General features: G+C 44.4%; 1 protein-coding gene across 8 annotated transcripts in view; it reads right to left on the bottom strand.

Annotated features, from left to right (window-relative positions):
- PML (PML nuclear body scaffold) overlaps nt 1-19,143 on the bottom strand; it is a 57,937-nt gene extending 38,794 nt beyond the window's left edge. For all 8 annotated transcript variants that reach the window (XR_013813418.1, XM_079768853.1, XM_079768857.1 and 5 more), the window contains exons 1-2: nt 18,894-19,143; nt 16,784-17,253 (exon numbers count right to left, since the gene is read on the bottom strand). Coding sequence is in view for 7 of the 8 variants with exons in the window: in XM_079768853.1 (XP_079624979.1) it covers nt 16,784-17,253; nt 18,894-19,028 (605 nt within the window). In the remaining variant the exon portion in view is untranslated. The remainder of the gene's footprint in view (nt 1-16,783; nt 17,254-18,893) is intronic.
- Nucleotides 19,144-20,825: the final 1,682 nt, after the last annotated feature.

Raw genomic sequence — 20,825 nt, 5'->3', positions numbered from 1 at the left:
CAGGCCAATTGGCTGTGAGGACCAGCTGTGACTACAGTGGGAGAGCTGCTATGCAGGAACCACCACTATGGAGCAGGACTTGCTTCAGTAGGGCTTTGGTGCTCATTGAGTCTGTGTCTTGAGTGTGTCACTTATGGATGTGTAGAGCTGTAATCTGCTATGGTCTGAAGCTGTCCACCAGGTGCACTGACTCTAGGGCCTCCAGGGAGGTGCAAAGTCAGCCACAGCTTGGGCCACCAGGCAGGAGCTATAGAAGGATCTGCAGACGGTTGTTATTTGCTGTTTGTATTGGGCTTGGAGGCTCAGCTGTGAAGCAAGGCAGGCTGATGCTAGTGTCAGGTCTTGGGCCTTTTATTGACAGGTTTGGGGCATGCTGTCACCAGCTGCAGCTTGTTTGAGCGATTTTAGCAAAAGTCCACAAATGAGATTTTGAAACTTAACCAACTGATTCTAAATTTCACATGATGGAATAAATGGATCAAACAGGTAAGAAATTTCTGAAAAATCAGTGTAAGGAAGAGGAATTTTCTCTGCTAGATAACACATTATAGAACTTACATTATTAAAAGTGTAGAACTAGTCTAAAATTCAATAGAAAGATCAGCAGAACAGACCAGATAGTCCTGAAATAGGCCCTGACATCTACAAGAATGGTATTTTATACAATGAAGAAAGCATGCCAAACTAATGGCTATTAAAGGGATTTTCAACAATTGGAATCAGGGGAAGATGGCTGGTATGCGGGGGGGGGGGGGGGGGGGTTAAGTTAGAGCTTTGCTTTATTCACACTCCAAGATACATTTCTGATGACTCACAGAGTTAAATGTGAAGATGCTTCCATAGATATACTATAGTTGACTAACTATTCTCATAATAGTAAAGATCTTAATGTTACAGAAGACCAGAGAAAAACAAAGCAATGCTTAGAGAAAGGGGAGTTACATTTTATTATAATTATACACAGGCCCAGAGAAAAATGTGTCTTTCAAATTCTGAGCCCCCATATGGAGGAGACTTTTTCTATTTATATCTTTTCTAGCTCTTTGTCTCCCAAATTTGGAATGAGACTTCCGGGCCTTCTGGGAAAGAAGGCCTGCGTGCTGGGAAGGGGCCATGAGACCATATCTCAAGGCCTGGCCTGGTGCCAGCACTGACAACTCTGTCTGGGGCATAGTCTATGGCCTCTCTGGAATGGGAGTAGTCTTATTTTTCCCTATTATTTAAGCAAGCAAGGGTTTACAGAAGCCAAGAAAGCAGGGTTAAAATTTCAAACAGCAGTTTTTATATAAGATGGATGCTTCATTATAACCACAAAAGAAATGGAAGAAATCATATAATCAACAGATGCAACATTCTAAGAACCCAAAACTGTATATTTTTTGGAAAGATATTCACAGTATCCTATAATAAGAAAAGCAAGTTACGGGACATAAGAGTTACTTATTTTGTTTTATTTATTTATTTATTTATTTTAATATATTTTATTGATTTTTCACAGAGAGGAAGGGAGAGGGATAGAGAGCTAGAAACATCGATGAGAGAGAGACATCGACCAGCTGCCTCCTGCACACCCCCCACCGGGGGATGTGCCCGTAACCAATGTACATGCCCTTGACCGGAATCGAACCTGGGACCCTCCAGTCCACAGACCGACGCTCTATCCACTGAGCCAAACCGGTTTCGGCTACTTATTTTGTTTTAGATGATTACAGAGATAGCAGTAAGGAAAGGAAAAGGTGTATATTGATAAGAGTTACCTCTTTATCTTTTCACCTATTTAGATTTTCCAAAAGTTCCCAAAATTAATTTTAGGTGAAGGAATTTGGATTTTAAATAGGAATCAATGGGAAACCCTTGAAGAATATCCACTCTAGGAATTACTACAAAGCTTTCTCCTCTTCCCTGAGATGTACTGTTTCACTTACCCCTTTATGGCTGTACAGTGAATTCACTACATTGTTAATATTTTACATGAAACCCCAACATGTTTCCTGGGTTTTCAGTCTTCCCATCCTAACGCTGCCTCTGTCTAAACTGTCATGCCAGAAGCCACCTGAAAGCAGAAAGGGTATGAGTTCTGGCGGAGGATAGACTCCTGAATCTGAGCTCTTTCAATTCCTAGCTAAGAGGCCTTGAATAAATTACTGTCTCTGGGTCTTAATTTGCCCACCCACAAAATGGGGATAAGGATGCCTCTCTCATAGACTGTTGCAAGGACGAAGATAGGCTGGTGTATGTGAGGTGACCAGCATGGTGCCAGGTACACATGGGACATTCTGGAGCCATTGATAAAGAGGGGGCATTAACTGCACATATACACATGGGTAACCCCACTGTTGGTGGGGGAATCTTTCCACCTCAGACAGTAAGGAAACGTCACCACTAAGTGGGGTCCCTGGGCTATCCCTTCCCAGTATGGACAAGCCACCCCAGTCCAGCCACACCTCCTGCTGGGGCCAGAGCAGGAGGCCACTTCTGTTGTTCTAGGAAACAGGGTATCTCAGAAACGCAGGAAGCAAAAGCCCTATAAAAACAGGATTAATGGAGGACAGCCAGCCCCAGAGCAGGACTTCAGGGCAAGGCCTGGCTTGCCTGAACAGCAACTGAAAAACTCCCCACTTCACCACCTCTATGACCCCCCCCCCCCCCCCACCACCACCACAGGAGTGGACGGGGAGCTTTCACTTCGGAGAAGTAGCAAAAGGAGCAGCCTCTTTGGAAACTCAAATAATTAGCTAGAGGGCAGTTAAAGGGACGGACTCATCAGTCTTTTACACAGTAGTATGAAATGCATTTAATCAGACTGGTTTCCTGCTATGCCCTGGAGGAAACAAGACTTCTGAAGCCAGGAGAGGAGATAGGTAATTATAGAGCCTGGGATACCTGTGGAGAGTGAAAGCATTATTCCTATGGCCCTCCCTCTTCCAACTATTCATTGGTTGAGAAGAAGATGACTGAGATGGGAGAACCTGGGGGCTCTGAGAGGAAGATACTAAAGATACTAATTAAGATACTAGTTAAGAGAAGCAGCAAGGAAAGGTGAATGGAAGAAACCTTCCCTGTTTCACACTGTTGTCTTATGCTGGCTCCACATCTATGAATGAGGACAAGAAAATTTGTGCTTTTTCTTCCCCACTCTTCTGTGTGGGTCCCTGCTCCCAAGACATAGGGCTAGTATATCCATGGTATACAATGTTCTGTTAGGCCACATAACTCATTCAGTGAGTAGCAGATGCACTGCTGTACGGTACCCCTGCCCCTCCTCCCTCTTTATGGCAGTGAGTGGCACTATCTACAACTCAAAGGTCACTCAAGCCAGAGACCAGGGGGAATTCCAGATTCCTCCCTGTCCTCTATTGCTTCAGCAAGAACTCATCATTGCCTTGTTGATTCTATCTTCATTTACTTAAATAAAATTTACTGAGTACCAACTACAAGTATGTGCAGGCATGCGGATAGGATATAAAGGTCACTAAGGCAGAATCCTGGTTCCTAAATGAGTTCCCATTGCTACTGCCTTTGTTCTTGCCCCACTAGGGCTTATCTCCTTTGGCACTGTTCCCTAATAGGCCTCCCTGCCTCTGGTCTCTCTAATCAACCCTTCCCAGTGCCACCAAGATGATATTTCTAAAATGTGATGATTGTCATATGCTGAGGAGACTGCAATGATGCACCTCAGAAGTACAGTTGGAAGAGTATCAAGTGCAAGACGTTTTTAAAGCATCATATAAGTTACATGTTCATAAAGGAGATTCACTTTTGAGAACAGTTAGGTCACTTGGGGAAAATTATTGAGTTTTATAATAATGCACTACAATTATATTAGTGAGCATTAATGCAACATGAATTTACATGCCAGTAAATGTTACAAGACAGTAAGACAAAGTTTATCACATAGATAAGTACAGTGATTATCAAGCTATTTAAACCTAATCTAATTTCAGGAAATGAAATGGCAAGAAATAGAAATAGCTAAAACAATCAATTAATTAAAACCATGAATAAGAAAAATGGTACTTGATAGTTAAGGTAACAATAATTTCATACAATATGAGTTAAGGAACATGGTATAAACAGGCACTTCTTCTCTTTAGTCATACCAACCTCGAAATACCCCACCAACTCTAACAGCTTTGGCAGGATAAATCCAATTATAAAATATGCCAAAGCAGGAAGTTGTTAGAAAATTAAATGACTAAAGTTAATAATTAAATGTTAATAGAATCTGGTGACATAGAAACAGGCAGTGAAATTTATGTGACACAAACAATTTTTATATTCTCAAGTACCTTTATAAAAATGTGTGTACAATGATTTTATGTAGCTTTGAATGTATACTGTGGTTTTGCTCTTCATTAGTTCCCCCAAATTATAGCAATATTGTTCAGATTAGTAATCTGAAAAAAAAACTTAAAATAATAAGTTAAAAATTGTAATACTAATGGTAATAGAGCAAAAAGAGGAAAATAAGGAGGGAGAGGAGATGTAAGAAAACTTCACTGAAATAAACAAAATTATTAGATTGAAGGAGCATGCCAGGTTCCAGAATAATTTGATATAAAATGCTCAACACCAAGACAGCTTAATTAAATTAATAAACTTCAAGAATGAAAAAGATCTCTAGGCATTAAGACTGAAAAAGCAAATTTATTGGGCCTCAGACCTCTCCTCATGAACAGTTGATGTTGGAAGACAATGCAGCCAAGTCTACAAAGTTCTAAAAGAAAAAGTGTGATGCAGGGATAGTATTAGACTCAGGCAAGATGTCATTCAAATATAAGAGCAACCAACAGACATCCTCAACACCAAGAGATAGGAATTCAGAACACAGCCGTCCTTCTGGGAAGAAAAACTGCTGATTGACAACATGCATCCAACCAAGAGCTGAATAAAAAAAAAAAAAAATCCATGAAAGGTGATGTCAAAGTAAAAGGACCAGTGCTGTCTATTGGAGCAATTGTGACATGGAACCAAGACTAGATACATGGCAGGGGACCATCCGGACCTTTCACAGCAGGGGCTCAGTCACTACTGTCTGAAATGGAAGCATTTCATTAAAAGCACTTAATGTCTTAATAATTGTTTTACTTAATCTTAAAGAGATCTTTTAGGAAAATATTTTAGGATGAAGAAATATTTCTTTGAAGCTTAGCAGATCCAATTTTACTTCAGTTCCTTTTCCTTCCATTAATGTAAAGGGAAATTAAATTTTAATACTGCCTGAATAGCATGCTTCCTCTTAGTAATCTAATTCTAAGGGAAATACACTCTAAGTTCTTTTTTTAAAAATATATATTTTATTGATTTTTACAGAGAGGAAGAGAGAGGGATAGAGAGTTAGAAACATCGATGAGAGAGCAACATCGATCAGCTGCCTCTTGCACACCCCCTACCGGGGATGTGCCCGCAACTAAGGTACATGCCCTTGACCGGAATCGAACCTGGGACCTTTCAGTCTGCAGGCCGACGCTCTATCCACTGAGCCAAACCGGTTTTGGCAAAATACACTCTAAGTTCTAAACAAGTGACTTATAGAATCCCTTTTGCAACTCCACCCAGTTATCAGTGGATGAGTGCCTGAATGCAGAGGCCAACAACAGCAGGAAAGGAGCACCATCGGCAGACAGGTGAGCCGGCCTCCTGTGTGGCCCCGACCTGGGCAAGCCCTCCTGTTGGGTTAGCTCCCAGGAATGCTCTCACCTCTTGCCTCATTTATACGAGGATAACAGTTCTCTCTTCCTCAAAAATCTTATGTGATACAAACAATTTACATACCAGTAAATTACTGGCAGAAGAATGTGGGACTTAAGGTAACAGCACAGGAAAAATATCTCAAAAGATAGGACAGTGCTCTATTGTGTTAACAAGAGGTTGAATCCAGCCAGACAGTGCATTCTCTGGCCATGTTGGCAAAGGGAAGCTTCCTATTGGAAAGGGCTGCCCAGGCACCAAGGAGTCAGCGAGCTTCACTTGAGGCCGGCAGCGACCTATTCTGCACTTTAGTTTCTGCTCCCCTGCATTCCACACACCTGGAATCTTCCTCTTCTTTGCTTTCACTTGCAGTGGCTGCTGGACATTTTTCCATGACACATGAAGGACACACTCCTCTTTCTTTCTGTACCATGCAGACCTGGGCTTCACCTTTAGAGAGCCCCCACGCCCCGTTCTCAGCCCGTGAGGGAAAAGGTTCTTATTCTCTGACAGTGGGTTTGAGGATGAGGTTGTGTAACCTTTGGAGCTGCTGCAATCACTTGGCAGCCAAGAAGGATGGAGCTGAGGTGGAGGAAATCCATGTCACGAGAAAAAAAAAACAAAGAAAACAGGTCCTGGTGACACAATTTCAATATCTAATAAGGTTAGGCCAGAGGCCAGCTCCACACCTATTCACTTAAGTCATTCACTCATTTTTTGCTTAAGCCACTAACTGAAAATGTGCCACTAATTTATACATTTGTCTTAGTTAAAACTAATACACACAAACGTTTAAGGTCAAGGTACAGCTCAAATGTCAACTCTTTCATCCTCCCAATTAAACATAACTTTCCCCTCCTTAAAACCGCCTGCCACAGAGCACAGGGCTGTGTGTACCCACAACTTACTGTAGACAGAAACCCTCCGTAGATCTAGACTTCCAGACAGGGATTCTTATTCCCCAGCAACAGTTATCACAATGCTGGGCATGAAATAAAAGTTCAATAAAAGATTGTTCAATGGCTGGCTGGACAGATGGATGGATGTGGTTCCAGGTAGTTTAATCTTATGAGTTAGAAATCAATGACAAAAGCCTGTTACTTTCCAGTCTTATTGTTAAAAATTCTTATAAAATGTCTATGGCCTCCATCCCTGAGCAGCAAAGCCTACTCTTTACAGATGGAGAAAGCAGAGATCTTGGCTTGGGTTACTTTAAATTCTTGCTTCTTTCTCCAAAACATAAAAGGGCACATTGCGGGTCGGGAGGGAGAATCCCTTTTACTCACATATTATTCAACCAAATCTACCTTTGATCTCCCCTACCCCCACTCCATGAAAGCAAAAGCAGCTGTTCCTGGCTCTGAAACCAAGCCTCCTGGGTGAATTCACAGAAAAACTTGAAAGTGGGTCATTTGACTGTGTCCTAACTCCTGGCAGCAGCCTTTTTTCTGCCCATGTGATGCTCTTTTTAGGCCTGCATTCAATCCCAGGGAGATCACCAATCACCAATAAGATGCAAATTTACTGAAAACTTCACAGAGGGTACCAGGAGGACACCAGACAGGGAAGGGATAAGAAGCCAGCCAGACACCTAGAATGCAGAGGGCAAGGGAGCTCCTTAGAGTTTGCACCCTTGGCTCCTGGCGCCCCCCCCCCCCCTCGCCCCCCAGCCCTGACCCTAAGCAGGCCCAGAAGGATCTGTCTTTTCCATTTCCTCTTTAGCCAGCAGACCTCCCGTTCGTTGCCACAAGCTTTGCCACTGCATGATATCCACCTCTGCCCCGGAACCCTTCCCTGGCCTGCCCAGCATGCCTCTCCCCAACCTGCTGCCCATGATTCCAACTTCTGGTCTTGGGGACTTTTTTCTCAGTTTATGATCTCATCATACCTCCCAAACTTTATTAATCAGTCTTTTGTTTTCTCCACTCAACTATAATTAAAGCTCTTTCTGGCTACAACCTTGAAGGCCCTGGATTAATTACCCCACCCAATCTGGTCAAGCTTCGAGATATGACGCCCAGACATGGGTCTCAGCTCCACCTGCATCCTAGACCCATATTACTCTTGGGTGGGAAGAGTACTCAGCGTCCCTATCACACATGATGGAAAGGGTGGAAGTCACCTTGACCTCTAGGTCAGACAGGCCCTGGCCTTCTCCCCACCCCTTCATCTCTGCACTCTTGCAGATCTCACTCCCACCTGCACCATGACCTCAGTCTCCTAATGCGGCTCACTCTTCCTTGGTTCAGATTCTTTGCTTCAGTTTCTTTTGGACACACAAATCCAACAGCTTGGTGGTAAATCTCCTCAAATTATTTATGGAATTAAGTGAAATATAAATAAGCATGCAGCTAAAGAAGCAAATACTGGTCGCCCTGTTCCCAAACTCACCCATTTCAATCACAGTAGCACAGTACAGAGAGGACCTGATCTTTCTACTCTCTGCATTCACACCCATCCGCGGATTTCCAACAGAGTCCCATAAGGTGACATGCACACTATGTTTTATAAGTCATTCACTGGTAAAACAAGAGTAATTGCATGAGAAATGAGCAAGCTGAGAACATTCTACGTCCTGGAAATTACAGGATAGAGCCCGGATTCCTCCAAGCTCATCTTATCTGACCTCAAACCCTGCTTTCATGCACACTTTTTCCCCCCCTTATCTAAAGAATTCTTTTTATTTGTATATCTGTATTATAAGCACTGTGTGTTTTACTAATACTCTGCATCCTCCTCCTATTAAATTTGAGTCTCAAACAAATCTCATGGAAGACTTTTCTTTTCCTGCATCAACTCATAACATGGTTTATCCTTGGATAAAGAGCACTGTACATAAAGGAGGTAACAATAAAGGTTAATTAGATTCTTATGAAGGTCTAAATTCAGCAACCTCTTATTTGCTGTTTTTTTTTTTTAATTGAATGTATTGGGGTGACATTGGTTCACAAAACCATACAGGTTTCAAGTGTACAACTCAACAAAACATCATCTGCACATTGCTTTGTGCACACCTTTACCTGCAGTTTCTGAAAGGCAGCCGCTCCATGCTACCTCAGCCTGCTCTCCCACCTCCATGCGCTTTCTCCTTCCTTATACGTCAGGCTATGTGGACACCCTCTCGGAGCCGCCTTCCCAGCAGATTTAGGCTGGGCAAGTGGCCTTTTCTGAGATCACTTGCCTTTGTGCCTACCTTCCTTCTTCCTTCTGCCCTTAAACTGACTGAGCACACACCAGACAGGGACAGTGGCAAGGGAGAATGTAAACTCGAGGGCAGTATAATAAAGGGAATTATCAAAGCACAGAGTGACTGATGATGGTGAGCGGTTTCCTCATAGCACCCTGCAGCCCAGAATGTTAAGAGCAGACCTGGTTCCTTCACCAGACTGTGATCTCATGGAGGGCCAGGGCTGTATCTGTTCATATTTATGCCCTACTAGAGGCCCAGTGCGTGAAATTCGTGCACTCAGGTGGAGGCGGGGCGGGGGGGGGGGCCAGGGGGGAGAGTCTCCCTCAGCCTGGCCTGTGCCCTCTCACAGCCTGGAACCCTCAGGGGATGTCCGACTGGGGAGCGGGCCTAAGCCATCAGTCAGACATCCTTAGTGCTGCAGCGGAGCCACTGCCGCTGCGCTCGCCAGCCATGAGCCCGGCTTCTGGCTGAGCGGCGCTCCCCCTGTGGAAGCGCACTGACCACCAAAGGGCAGCTCCCGCGTTGAGCGTCGGCTCCCTGGTGGTCAGTGCACGTCACAGCGACCAGTCGTTCCGCCATTCAGCCGATTTGCATGTTAGCCTTTTATTACATAGGATTACATAGCAGAGGCCTGCCACACAGTAGGAAGGTGGGTTGAAAGAATGGATTCCACAGACATGGTGACCAAATGCCAACGGCCCCACTTTAAGACCAACTCTGGTGCTGCTCTTTAACGTGTATCCTAATCAGCTCAATGTCCATGGGTAGAGTGATTTATTCCTGAAGAAAGTTGTGGGTTATTTCTAGGACCGAGGTTTTGTGCAGAAAAAGCAATTTGAGTTTTTTTCAGTAACCACTGGTAAATTGTGAAACAGTGTGAACTGTGTATGATTTTTAGCAATAGGCTCAAATTTTTTAGCCATCTGCCATGCTCACAGGTCCAGAATCCTGCCCTCTCGCTGGCTGAACCAGCCTTGTCTATTGTACCTGGGGAGAAATCCACCCCTGACCCCCCACCCTAGAGGTGGGGCTACTTGTATGCTACCACCATCTGGAGGAGAGGCCCATCCTCACTGTAGGAGTGGGAGGTGGAAGCTGCGGTTTATAGAACTGCTGCCAGCATCAGTTATTAAAACGACACAAACTAGATATCAACATTTACATGTGAGCAGATGACAAGGAACCACAGGACCTATAAAAAGAATCAGCAGCCAAAATGAGCAAACTAATTCTCAGCTCACACTTAAAAAAGGGTAATACAGGAAAACACAAAACATCTAAAAATTGTTTCCCTTTTTTTTTAATCCTCCCCTGAGGATATTTTTCCATTGATTTTTAGAGAGCGTGAAAGGTAGGGAGGGAGGGAGGAAGAGAGAGAAACGTCAATGTGAGAGAAACACATCAATTGGTTGCCTCTCGTCCACGCCCAACTGGGACAGGGATCAAATCTGCAACCCAGGTACGAGCCCTTGACCAGGAATCAAACCCGAGTTTGGTCTGCAGGACGACGGTCTAACGACTGACCCACACTGGCCAGAGCCTAAGTTTATTTTTCAGGGAGATTAAACAACATACTGCATAGAAGAACAGGGTGATAAGAAAAGCATACTGAGAACATGACCCATTTTTTAGCAATTAAAAAACTCACATGATTCCTAAGAAAAACAAAACTCATCATAGGTAGTAAATAGTAGAAAGGGGTCTCCTAAAAAAAGTTGGTAAATTATAAAATTGATTCAAGGAACTCTGAGAATCTGGAAGAAAAAAAGCAAAGTAAAAGAACTAATTAAAAAAAGGATAAAAGATGTAAGAAATGGATTTGGAGTTCCAATATCCATATAGCAATAGTTGAAAAAGAAAAAAAACAAGCAAATGAAGGGAAATCAATATATAAAAAAGCAGAAGACAACATCTTTGAAATGAAGAAAGACTTGACTTTTCAGATGAACACTATAATAGAGGAGCATTGGGGGGGAAAAAAGACCTATATCTAATACAGCCTGATCAATCATTGCAAGAAAAAAGAAAATAATTATATGAAATCCTTAGCAAACTAAAACTGATTGACCACAAAGAAAAAATATTAGACAATAACTGAATTTCTCATCTGCAACACTGGGAGTCTGAAATTTATAAAGCGATGTTTATATATTCTAAGATGAAGGAATTGTGATGGTGACCCCAGAGTTTTACACCTAACAAAACTTTCCTTTATGTGACAGCAAAAGAACATGCAAGTTAAGACACTTAAGGCCTCAGAAAGTAAATTTTTTTTTAAAATATATTTTATTGATTTTTTACAGAGAGGAAGAGAGAGGGATAGAGAGTTAGAAACATCGACGAGAGAGAAACATCGATCAGCTGCCTCTTGCACACCCCCTACTGGGGATGTGCCCGCAACCAAGGTACATGCCCTTGACCGGAATCGAACCTGGGACCTTGAGTCCACAGGCCGATGCTCTATCCACTGAGCCAAACCGGTTTCGGCAGAAAGTAAATTTTTTGAAAAACAAACAAAAATTATTCAAAATAGTTCGCCAATGGGAAATCAATCACATTAAATATTTCAAGAAAGGGGAAGATATGCTCTAAAAAATTGTGAGCAATGAGAGAAATTAAACTCTAAGATATATATAACAAGTAAGTTATAATGTGATTAATAAACTGTTAAGAAAAGTTGCTTAGGTTTGACGTTCTGATTGACGTTTCTCATCAAACCTCAGGGAAGGTGGGGGTCAGTGAGAGTAAGGAGGAGAGATCAACCAAGGGACTTGTGTGCATGCATATGAGCCTAATCAATGGACACAGACAACAGGGGGGTGGGGCATTAATGGGGAGTGGGGTATAATGGGGGAATAAGGACACATATGTAAAAAAAAATTTAAAAAAATTTTTTAAAAATAAAAATAAATAAAAATGTATGTTTGATGAAGAAAAAAAAGAAAGAAAAGTTGCTTAGAAAAGAAGAGGCATAAAAATTTGGTAATACTCTAGAAATAAAATTTCATGTTATTTTAATAAATCTGGGTGTAGGAAAATAAAAGAAGGGAGAAGAAAAAGTATGCTAAAGTTTATCTTATCTGGAAGAATAGTGGCAATCTACTCTTGATAAATGTATATACATACACACAAATATGATGTAATATGCTTGCTAAAAATTTAAACAAGAGTAACAAGAATATATATAACATACAATATATGCATATTTTATATACTAGTAGCCTGGTGCATGAAATTCATGCACGGGGGTGGGAGGGTGTCCCTCAGCCTGGCCTGCACCCTCTCCAATCTGGGACATCCCTCTCGCAATCCAGGATGAATGGCTCCTAACCGAATACCGGCCTGCCTGCCTGATCGCCCCTAACCACTCTGCCTGCCGGCCTGCTTGCCCCCAACTGCCCCCCCCCCCCTGCCAGCCTGATCACTCCCAACTGCCCTCCCCTCCTGGCCTGATCGCCCTTAACCGCCTCTGCCTCGGCCCCGCCACCATGGCTTTGTCTGGAAGGCCTCCTGGTCTAATTAGCATATTACCCTTTTATTAGTATAGATAGAGGCCTGGTGCATGGGTGGGGGCTGGATGGTCTGCCCTGAAGGGAGTCCTGGATCAGGGTGGGGGTCCCCTTGGGGGGTGGGGCCAGTCTGGGCAAGGGGCTGAGGGCCATTTTCAGGCTGGCCACACATCCTTCGGGGTGGGGGGGGTCCCTGCTAGGGGGTGTGGCCAGCCTGAGTGAGGGGCTGAGGGCTGTTTGGGGGTGGTTTACAGGCCGGCCAAGCCTCCGGCTTTGTCAGGAAGGACGTCTGGAAGGTCTCCGGAAGTCTCCCAGTCTAATTAGCATATTACTCTTTATTAGTATAGATGGAGATGATGATAGATAGATAGATAGATGATAGATAGATAGATAGATAGATAGATAGATAGATAGATGATAGATAGATAGATGATAGATAGATAGATAGATAGATAGATAGATAGATAGATGGATAGATAGATGGATAGATATGTGTGTACTCTAAAGAATACACATTTTTAAAAAATTCTAGGAATATACTAGTTCAAGGAATATGCTAGGCCCCCCAAAAAACCTCAATATAGTCTAAGATATAGAACTCTCACATATTAAGTGATCAGACTATAGAAATTAACATCAAATATAGAAAGAAAACATTACAAGCCACTTGAAAAGAAAACATATTAATAAGGAATATATGACCAAAAGCTAGTACTTTAAAAAGATCACTAAAATAACCACAAATATATATTAAAAATAAGAAAGAAGATATAGTTACAGGTATAGTTACAGTAAAAGGAGATTTTTAAATTATGAAAGACAACTCAGGATGAACTGGAAAATGTTCCAGAAAATCTGTCAAGACCCAAAGTAGATCAATACAATGGAAAAATAATCTACTCTTCAAAAAAGGCACCAGTCTCAGAGAGTTTTTCAAGAAACTTCTATAAGCCTCAATTGCTTATATCCTTTAAATTGTAGAGCAAAGAAAGGATATAAATAGTAAGATTTTAATATTTATTGTAAATATGTGCAAGGCGCTATGCTAAGTAATTTATATATATTACTAGAGGCCCAATGCACGAAATTCGTGCAAGGGGCTTGGCCCTTGCAGCCCCGGCATCATCCGGTCTGGACAGTCATTCTGCTGTTTGGTCTAATTGCATATTAGCTCTTTATTATATAGGATTATGTTCATGAGAGGAAAGCTTACAAATTCATTGAAAAAGATTAGTATAAAATGGATTAAGAAAACTTGAAAAAGAAATCACACATATTCATAAAAATTGATCACATCTATAAATACAGATAATAGCCTAAATAAAATATAAATGGAAACTAGTTATGAATTAAAACAATAACAGTATATTATGACCAAATAGAGATTTCCTCCTGGGAATTAAAAAATGGCTCAACATAAAGAAACCTATTAATATAATTCATAATACTAACAGGTGAAGGGACACCTTAATAGAGTCCAAAGGAACACTCATTCCCGAGTGTTTAACAAATACTTTTATTTGTTAAAAATAAAACAAAATTCTTAGTAAACAAGAAATGGAAAAGCAACTTTCTCAATGTGATTTTTATTTTTTAATATACTTTTATTGATTTCAGAGAGGAAGGGAGAGAGACATAGAAACATCAATGATGAGAGAATATCATTGATTGGCTGTGTCCTGCATGTCCCCTACTGGGGATCGAGCCTGCAACCCAAGCATGTGCCCTTGACCAGAATCGAAGCCGGGACCTTCCAGTCCACAGTCCAATGCTCTATCTATCCTTTGAGCCAAACCAGTTAGGGCTCTCAATGTGATTTTTAAAAGCTACCCAAGGAAGTCAATAATAAGCATCATGCTAAACAAGAAAGCATAAGAAAACTTTTCATGAACAATAGGAACAAGATAAAGTTGCTTTTTCTAAATACTATTATTCAATACTGTTCTGGCCAATGAAACAAAGCCACAAAGTAATGTGTGTAAATACTGAAAGAAAAAAGTTTTTATTATTTGCAGATGATTGTTACCTAGAAAAACTAAAAGAATAAATGGAAAAACTTACAGAATAAAAGAGTTCGAACCCTAGCCAGTTTGGCTCAGTGGATAGAGCATTGGCCTGCAGACTGAAGTGTCCTGGGTTTGATTGTGGCCAAGGGGACATGCCCAGGGTTGCAGGCTCAATCCCCAGTACGGGGCGTGCAGGAGGCAGCCAATCAATGATTCTCTCTCATCATTGATGTTTCTATCTCTCTCACCTTCCTTCTTCTCTGAAATCAATAAAAATATATTTAAAAAAAAAGAGTTCGATATAATTGGCTAGCTATAATTAATACACATATGTTGAGAGGATTAGTGAATGCTAATGATAACCAATTAGAAATTATAATTAACATTCTATTCTCAATATTATTAAATATTCAAAATTTAACTATAATTTTAAAACCCAAAAGATATAACTAGAGATGAGGGCAATTCACCCCATTTTTACTGCAATTTCAATCAAAATCCCAATGAATATGTAAGTTCTGAAACTACATAAGAAAAGCAAGTTATTTTTGAGAAATGGGAACTTGCTCTATCAGGTACAAAGCCACAGCATACGGGTTAGCATAGGAATAGTGCGATCACTGGCAAAGAACAGACTTACAAACACACTCACGATTACATGGGCATTTAGTGCATGATTAAAAGGGCATTTCAAACGGGGCAAGAGTGGACTATTAAAATCTCTCAATGAAAGTTGAGAAAACTGGCTTTTCATTTGGAGAGAAAAAAGTGAAGGTTTCTACCTTATATATACCACACACAAAAATAAATACTATTTGAATTAAAGATTTGATTATAAAAATAAAGACATACAATTATTAAAATAGAATATAAGAAAATATTTTTAACATTGGTATGGGGAAAATAAATCTTTCCTAAGATGGCCAAAGCTAGAAAATATAAAGCAGGGGTGGGGACCGTCCAGCCAGTGGGCCGTATGAGGCCCGTGAAACCATTTGGTCTGGCCCTGCCAAGGCACTAGGGGTGAGTTAATTAAATGTCTGACCAACTATAGCAGGCTCATTTTTAAGTTGATAATTTTGTAAGGCCCTCGAATGATGTTATAAACATCCAAATCGCCCTTGGCAGAAAAAAAGGTTCCCCGTCCTTTCTATAAAGGGAGATTGATGGATTGGACTACATAAAACTAAAAACTTAAACGCCAATACCTTATGCTGTGTGAAGTATTGTGTGTGCACTGTAACAGCCTCCTACAATTAAAGAGATTAATTCCTCCAAGGGGAAAAAAGGCAAAGGATCCAAACAGGAAACTCACAAATGAAGAAAAAATGGTAAGTAAACATATGAAAAGCCAATGAACCTCAACCTTAAAACTAAGCAAAGAAATCCAAATTCAAATGATAACATCACTGTTGAGGAATTGGGAGGGGGGGGAAGGGGGGGGGGAGAGGCAATGGGAAGTGCGGGTGGTAAGCCTCCCGGCAGAAAGTGAGCCACAGTCAGCTCAGCAGGAATGCAGTTCTCAGGGGGTCTCCTATTCTCCACTTTAGAGTTACATCCCCAAGAACAAGCACACAATACACAAGAAACTTATTGGGGGAGGGTGTCCCAAAGTTCACACAGGTATGTTACTCTTTTGGCCAAAAGGGATATAAATAAGACCTCAAAAGACTATATAACTTCTATCTTTGTTTATATTCACAAAGAAACTTTGGAAACATTCAAAACTAGTGACAATGATTACCTGGATGGAAGGAGGAAGAAGTGGTGGGAATTAGGCAGATTATAAAGAGAAACAGAGACTTAGCTCTCCCTACATAAGTTTTGTTTGTAATTTTTTAACTATATAAATAGTATATTTATTTTAAAAAATAATTGAAATCTTATGCTGTTTAATAAAAATAATGATAACTGGAATTGATTTTTTCCATACATACATTCCCAGACAGCGCGGTGGTTAGGTTTTGACTTTTCAGACAGAAACCGCCTGCGTCTCTCCCACCTTAGAATCCAGCTATAGAGATTCCATTACAGCGCTTATGTAAAATTTCACTTTCTAAAAGGCAGTTTGGTAGCACGTATCAAAATGTAAAATTTTCATGCCCCTTAACCCAGCAATGGCATTTCTAAACATTTATCCTGGAGGAATTACGGAGTAGGGTGCGAAGATGCTGCTGCAGTATTGTTTACTGTGGGAGGAAGCGATGACCGTCCTCTGGCGCGGCCGGCGTGCTGGTGAGCGTGACCATCGCTCCTGATGCCGCCTGTTCGCGGACCCCGCCTGGGTGACAAGCAGCCCCCGGTCCCACATTCTCCGCTTCGTGACTCCAGACCCTCCTCCCCCACCCGCTCCCTGGCCCCCGGAGGAGCCAGCCACCCCGGCTCACCTGGTCAGGGTAGGGCTGCGGTGGTTGGCGTTGGAGCAGAAGATGTTGTTGGACTTGCGCGTGGCGTCCAGGAACTGGCCCACGGCCTGGCCGCGCAGCTCGGCCAGGGGCCGGGCCTCGTGCTTCAGGAACCACTGGTGCGCCTCGAAGCACGCGGCGCACAGGAGCTGCTCGCACTCGAAGCACCAGAAGTCCGCCGGCTCCTTGCAGCGGGCGCACGCGGCCTGCGCGCCCACAATCTGCCGGTGCACGGCCAGGCGCCGCTGCAGGCTCTCGAAGAAGACGTTATCCAGGACCGGGCCCTCGGCGTCGGGGGGAAGGGCCGCCTGGCAGACAGGGCACTGCAGGTCCGGGGGCTCCAGGCAGCCCGAGCACAGCGTGTGCAGGCAAAGCAGCAGCTTCGGGCACTTGGCTTCTGCCTGGCAGCCCTGGCAGCGCAGGAACTGGAACTCCTCCTCCTCCGTGGTTTGCTGGGGGCCAGAGGAGAGGGCTGAGACCTCCGTCCGGGAGTCACCTCCCCCCACCCTCACAGGTCACCTGGCCCCACGGCTGGAGGCCGGAATGGGACTCCATAGTTCATTCCAGGCAGTCACTGCATGATGAAAATCCAGGCTTGCCAGTATTTCGATTTCCCATTTACTCAGGCCTCCCCACTCTAACTCCACAATATATTGAGTATCTACTTCCCATCAGACACAATACCAGGCCCCGAGATACAAGGATAAATAGGAGACCTCTCCCCCTACTATCACTGAACTCAGTTTAGAAAAAAAGATACATTAAGTATCAACCTTCTATCAAGTTTGGTGGTTCCTCATAAAGGTAAACTACCTTTTGGAGGAACTACCATAGGATTTGGCAATTCCACTCCTAGACATATATCCACTGAAACCACTGACCCACAGATACATATATTCCACATTCTCAGGACACACTATTCACAACAGCCCAAGGTGGAAACAGCCCACGTGTCCATTAAAGGATAAACAAATGGGGTACACAACGAAATATTACTCAACCTTCCCATTAAGGAAGGACATTATGCTAAATGAACTGAGCCAGACATAGGACAAATATATGATTCCACTTATATGAAATACCTAGAGCAGGCAAATTCACGGAGACAAGTAGATGAGAGATTCCCAGGGGCTGGAGGAAGGGGAGAATAAAGAGCTATTGGCTAAAGGGTACAGAGCTTGTTTGGCGTGATGAAAAAGTTCTGGAAATAGGTGGTGAGGGTTACACAACATTGTGAATGTACTTAATGCTACTAAATATATACTTAGAAGTGGTTAAAATGGCAAATCTTGTGTATATTTTACCACAATTTTTAAAATGCAAAAAAAAGTACTTAATACCGTGCATGGCACATGATAAGTGCTCATAGAGTTAACTAGTGACATTAAGCAATATTATTCCTAGCTGTGCTATGCAAATAATACAAATTACTACAACTGTGTTATTTGTGCTTTTAAAAGGGCCTGGAAGAACATAGAGCAAGTGATCTAAGAAGCTCCTTTTTGGGGTGAGAGGCTGGGGGTTTGTTCAGGGAAAGATTCCAGGTAGAAAACCTGCCTTGGGAAAGGGGGTTGGGCGGGCTAGGTGCTCCAGGAGAAGGATCTGGAAGGCGTCCTGGAGAAGGAACCGCGGGAGCTGCGAGGCCTTCACTGAGTCACCACTCCCATTCGGGTCTGGTACTTGGGTTTCGTTTTCCCCAACGTGAGCACTCTCCGCCATCTCCCCCACTCCACCCCCCCCGCCTCCCCCCTCCATCACCCCCCGCCTCCCCCCTCCATCACCCCCAAGAGCCATGCCAGGGGTGGGCAATGACTCTGGGGCCCCTCGGAGCGGGGGCGAAGAGGCTCATTGGCAGCGCGGGTAGGAGAGTCCGGTCCGGGGCGCCCCGTGGGTTCGGTTCGGTGGAGAACAGCCCAGAGGCTCCCTCACTCACCTGGTGGTCTTCCTCATCCCTCCTCTCCTACTCCCACTCCAGCCTAGCGGGTCCGGTCTTTGCCTCCGTGCACCTGACCAGGTTCCCGCTCCCTTCTCACCTTTCCTCCCGCCGCAGCCAGTGGGCAAAGCCCAAGCCCACCTCCCAAACCCGGAGTACCTCCGCGGGGCTGTGGTCCGGGCTGGGCTGCCGGGCCTCGGAGGGAGACTCCGGGGGAGGCATGGTGGACGTGCGGGGCAGGGGGGGGTCCTGCTGGGTCCCCGAGGAGCGGGCGGGTGCAGGCTCCGGCTGCATGGACCCGGCGCAGTTTCGATTCTGTTTTGATCTCGGGGGCGGGAGAAGCTTGCGGAGGCTCACGCGCCCGAGGACTGAGTTTCCGGAGCTGTCCGAAGGGGAGGTGCCGGTTCGGGGCCGCTCACCGGAGAGGAAGTGAAACAGTAACCGGGGGCGGTTCTGGGGGCGGGAGGCCGACCTGGGGGTTGGAAGACACGCCCACGCGGGTGGGAGGGAGAGAGAGAGAGAGAGCAGTAGACGCACAGGGGCTGGGGGACTGGAAAGGGTCCGAGCTGACCCGAGAGGCAGCCCGCCCCGGGCTTTGGGCCAGGCAGCGGCTCACAGCGGCACAGCGTTGTGCCAGCCCCCGCTGGGAGCCTGGGCCACAGAGATGAGTGACATGGCCCTTGCTTTGGAAGAATCCCACCCAGATCTAGTGGAAGGACAGGCCCCAAAAGGAGATTTTCACACAGCACTGAGACTGGCTGGACAGGAGGTTCCTCCGCTGGGACTTCACCAGGGACTCACATATTGGGAAGACACTTTAAACAGAGAGAAGAGTGGTGAAAGGCATGAAGGTTTGGAACAGGATTTAAGAGGGGACCCATGAACAAGGTGAGCCCAGACAGGACTGGGCAAGACCACAGAGAAGGAGGTGGCCAGTTTTGTGGACTGCAGAGTCACCTTGGTGCCTAGGAACAAGGTGATCCTCTGTGCATGTTAGCAAAGGCACTCTGACAACCTAGGGGCAGGGGCCTGATCCAGGATAGTGGCCGTGGGGTGCAAGGGGGACCCAAGGAGGACACTGAGAGCAGATGAGGGGAACAGGATGATGCCTTGGGTGACAGTTGGAAAGGCTGGTGAATTTTAGGCCGTGGGGGATGGGGGAAGAAAGGGAAAGCTGGTGACAGGGTATGAAGAGTGAGGAGAGAGCAAGTTAGCTTTTGGCCAGCAGAAAAGTATGCCAGACGCCCAGGTGGTGAGGGAGAAAGTACAGCTCCAGGTAGCCTCCCTGAGCCAGTGCCCTGGGCTTCAAATTTCAAACCATCCCAACCACTGCGTACCCATTCTGTGAGGTTCCAGCTTGGAACAGACCAGGAGGGGTGGTGACAGGGCTTTGCTCTTGTAAAGGCTCATAGTCTGCAGGCCTGTAAGGGAGCGGGAGAAGCTTCAGGAGCCTGCCCTAACTTCCGTCCCAGCAGTACCCCTAGGCCCTAGGGCTGTAGAATCAGGCCACCACACTAGGAAAAACCAAAGATGGTGAGCAGCCATCTGCAGAAGGGACCTGCAACCGGGCTATTGCTGAGGGGCTGAGGGGCAGGAGGAGGCAACTAGCATGTGGCTGTGACAAGGAAAGTTTTATTAATCTCTGCTCATTTGGAAGACAGCTTGCCTCAATGCCCTATTAGAAGTGAATGCTTCTCAGAGTAAACTCCCCATTGGCATGTGGGTTTTCTCAAACCGTGGAGAGACAAGCTCCCTCTAGGTAACTGCATCAAGAGATGTGCTGTTTCTGGACCTAAGGACTGAGACTCTCACCTCTAGATGCTCTGGACGGTCTGCCCGTCATTAACTCTGTGCTAACTCCTCGTTCCTTACTTTGCTGTGCTCCCTGAGGTCTCACATGAAATTTTTCTCTTTTTGTGCCAAAGTCCAGGTCCTCCCGCCCCACCTTGACCACAGTGACCTATCAACAAATAAGTACTGAGATCCACTCTGTGCCAGACTCTGCTTGCTGGGCTGTGGGTACACAAAGTGGAATAATTTGCTGACTAGGCCCCGGAGCAGGCGTCCTCAAACGACGGCCCTCGGGCCACA

This window comes from Cnephaeus nilssonii (genome assembly GCF_951640355.1).
Source record: "Cnephaeus nilssonii genome assembly, chromosome: 4".
NCBI lineage: Eukaryota > Metazoa > Chordata > Mammalia > Chiroptera > Vespertilionidae > Cnephaeus > Cnephaeus nilssonii.
This window is presented reverse-complemented; position numbering and strand designations above follow the sequence as displayed.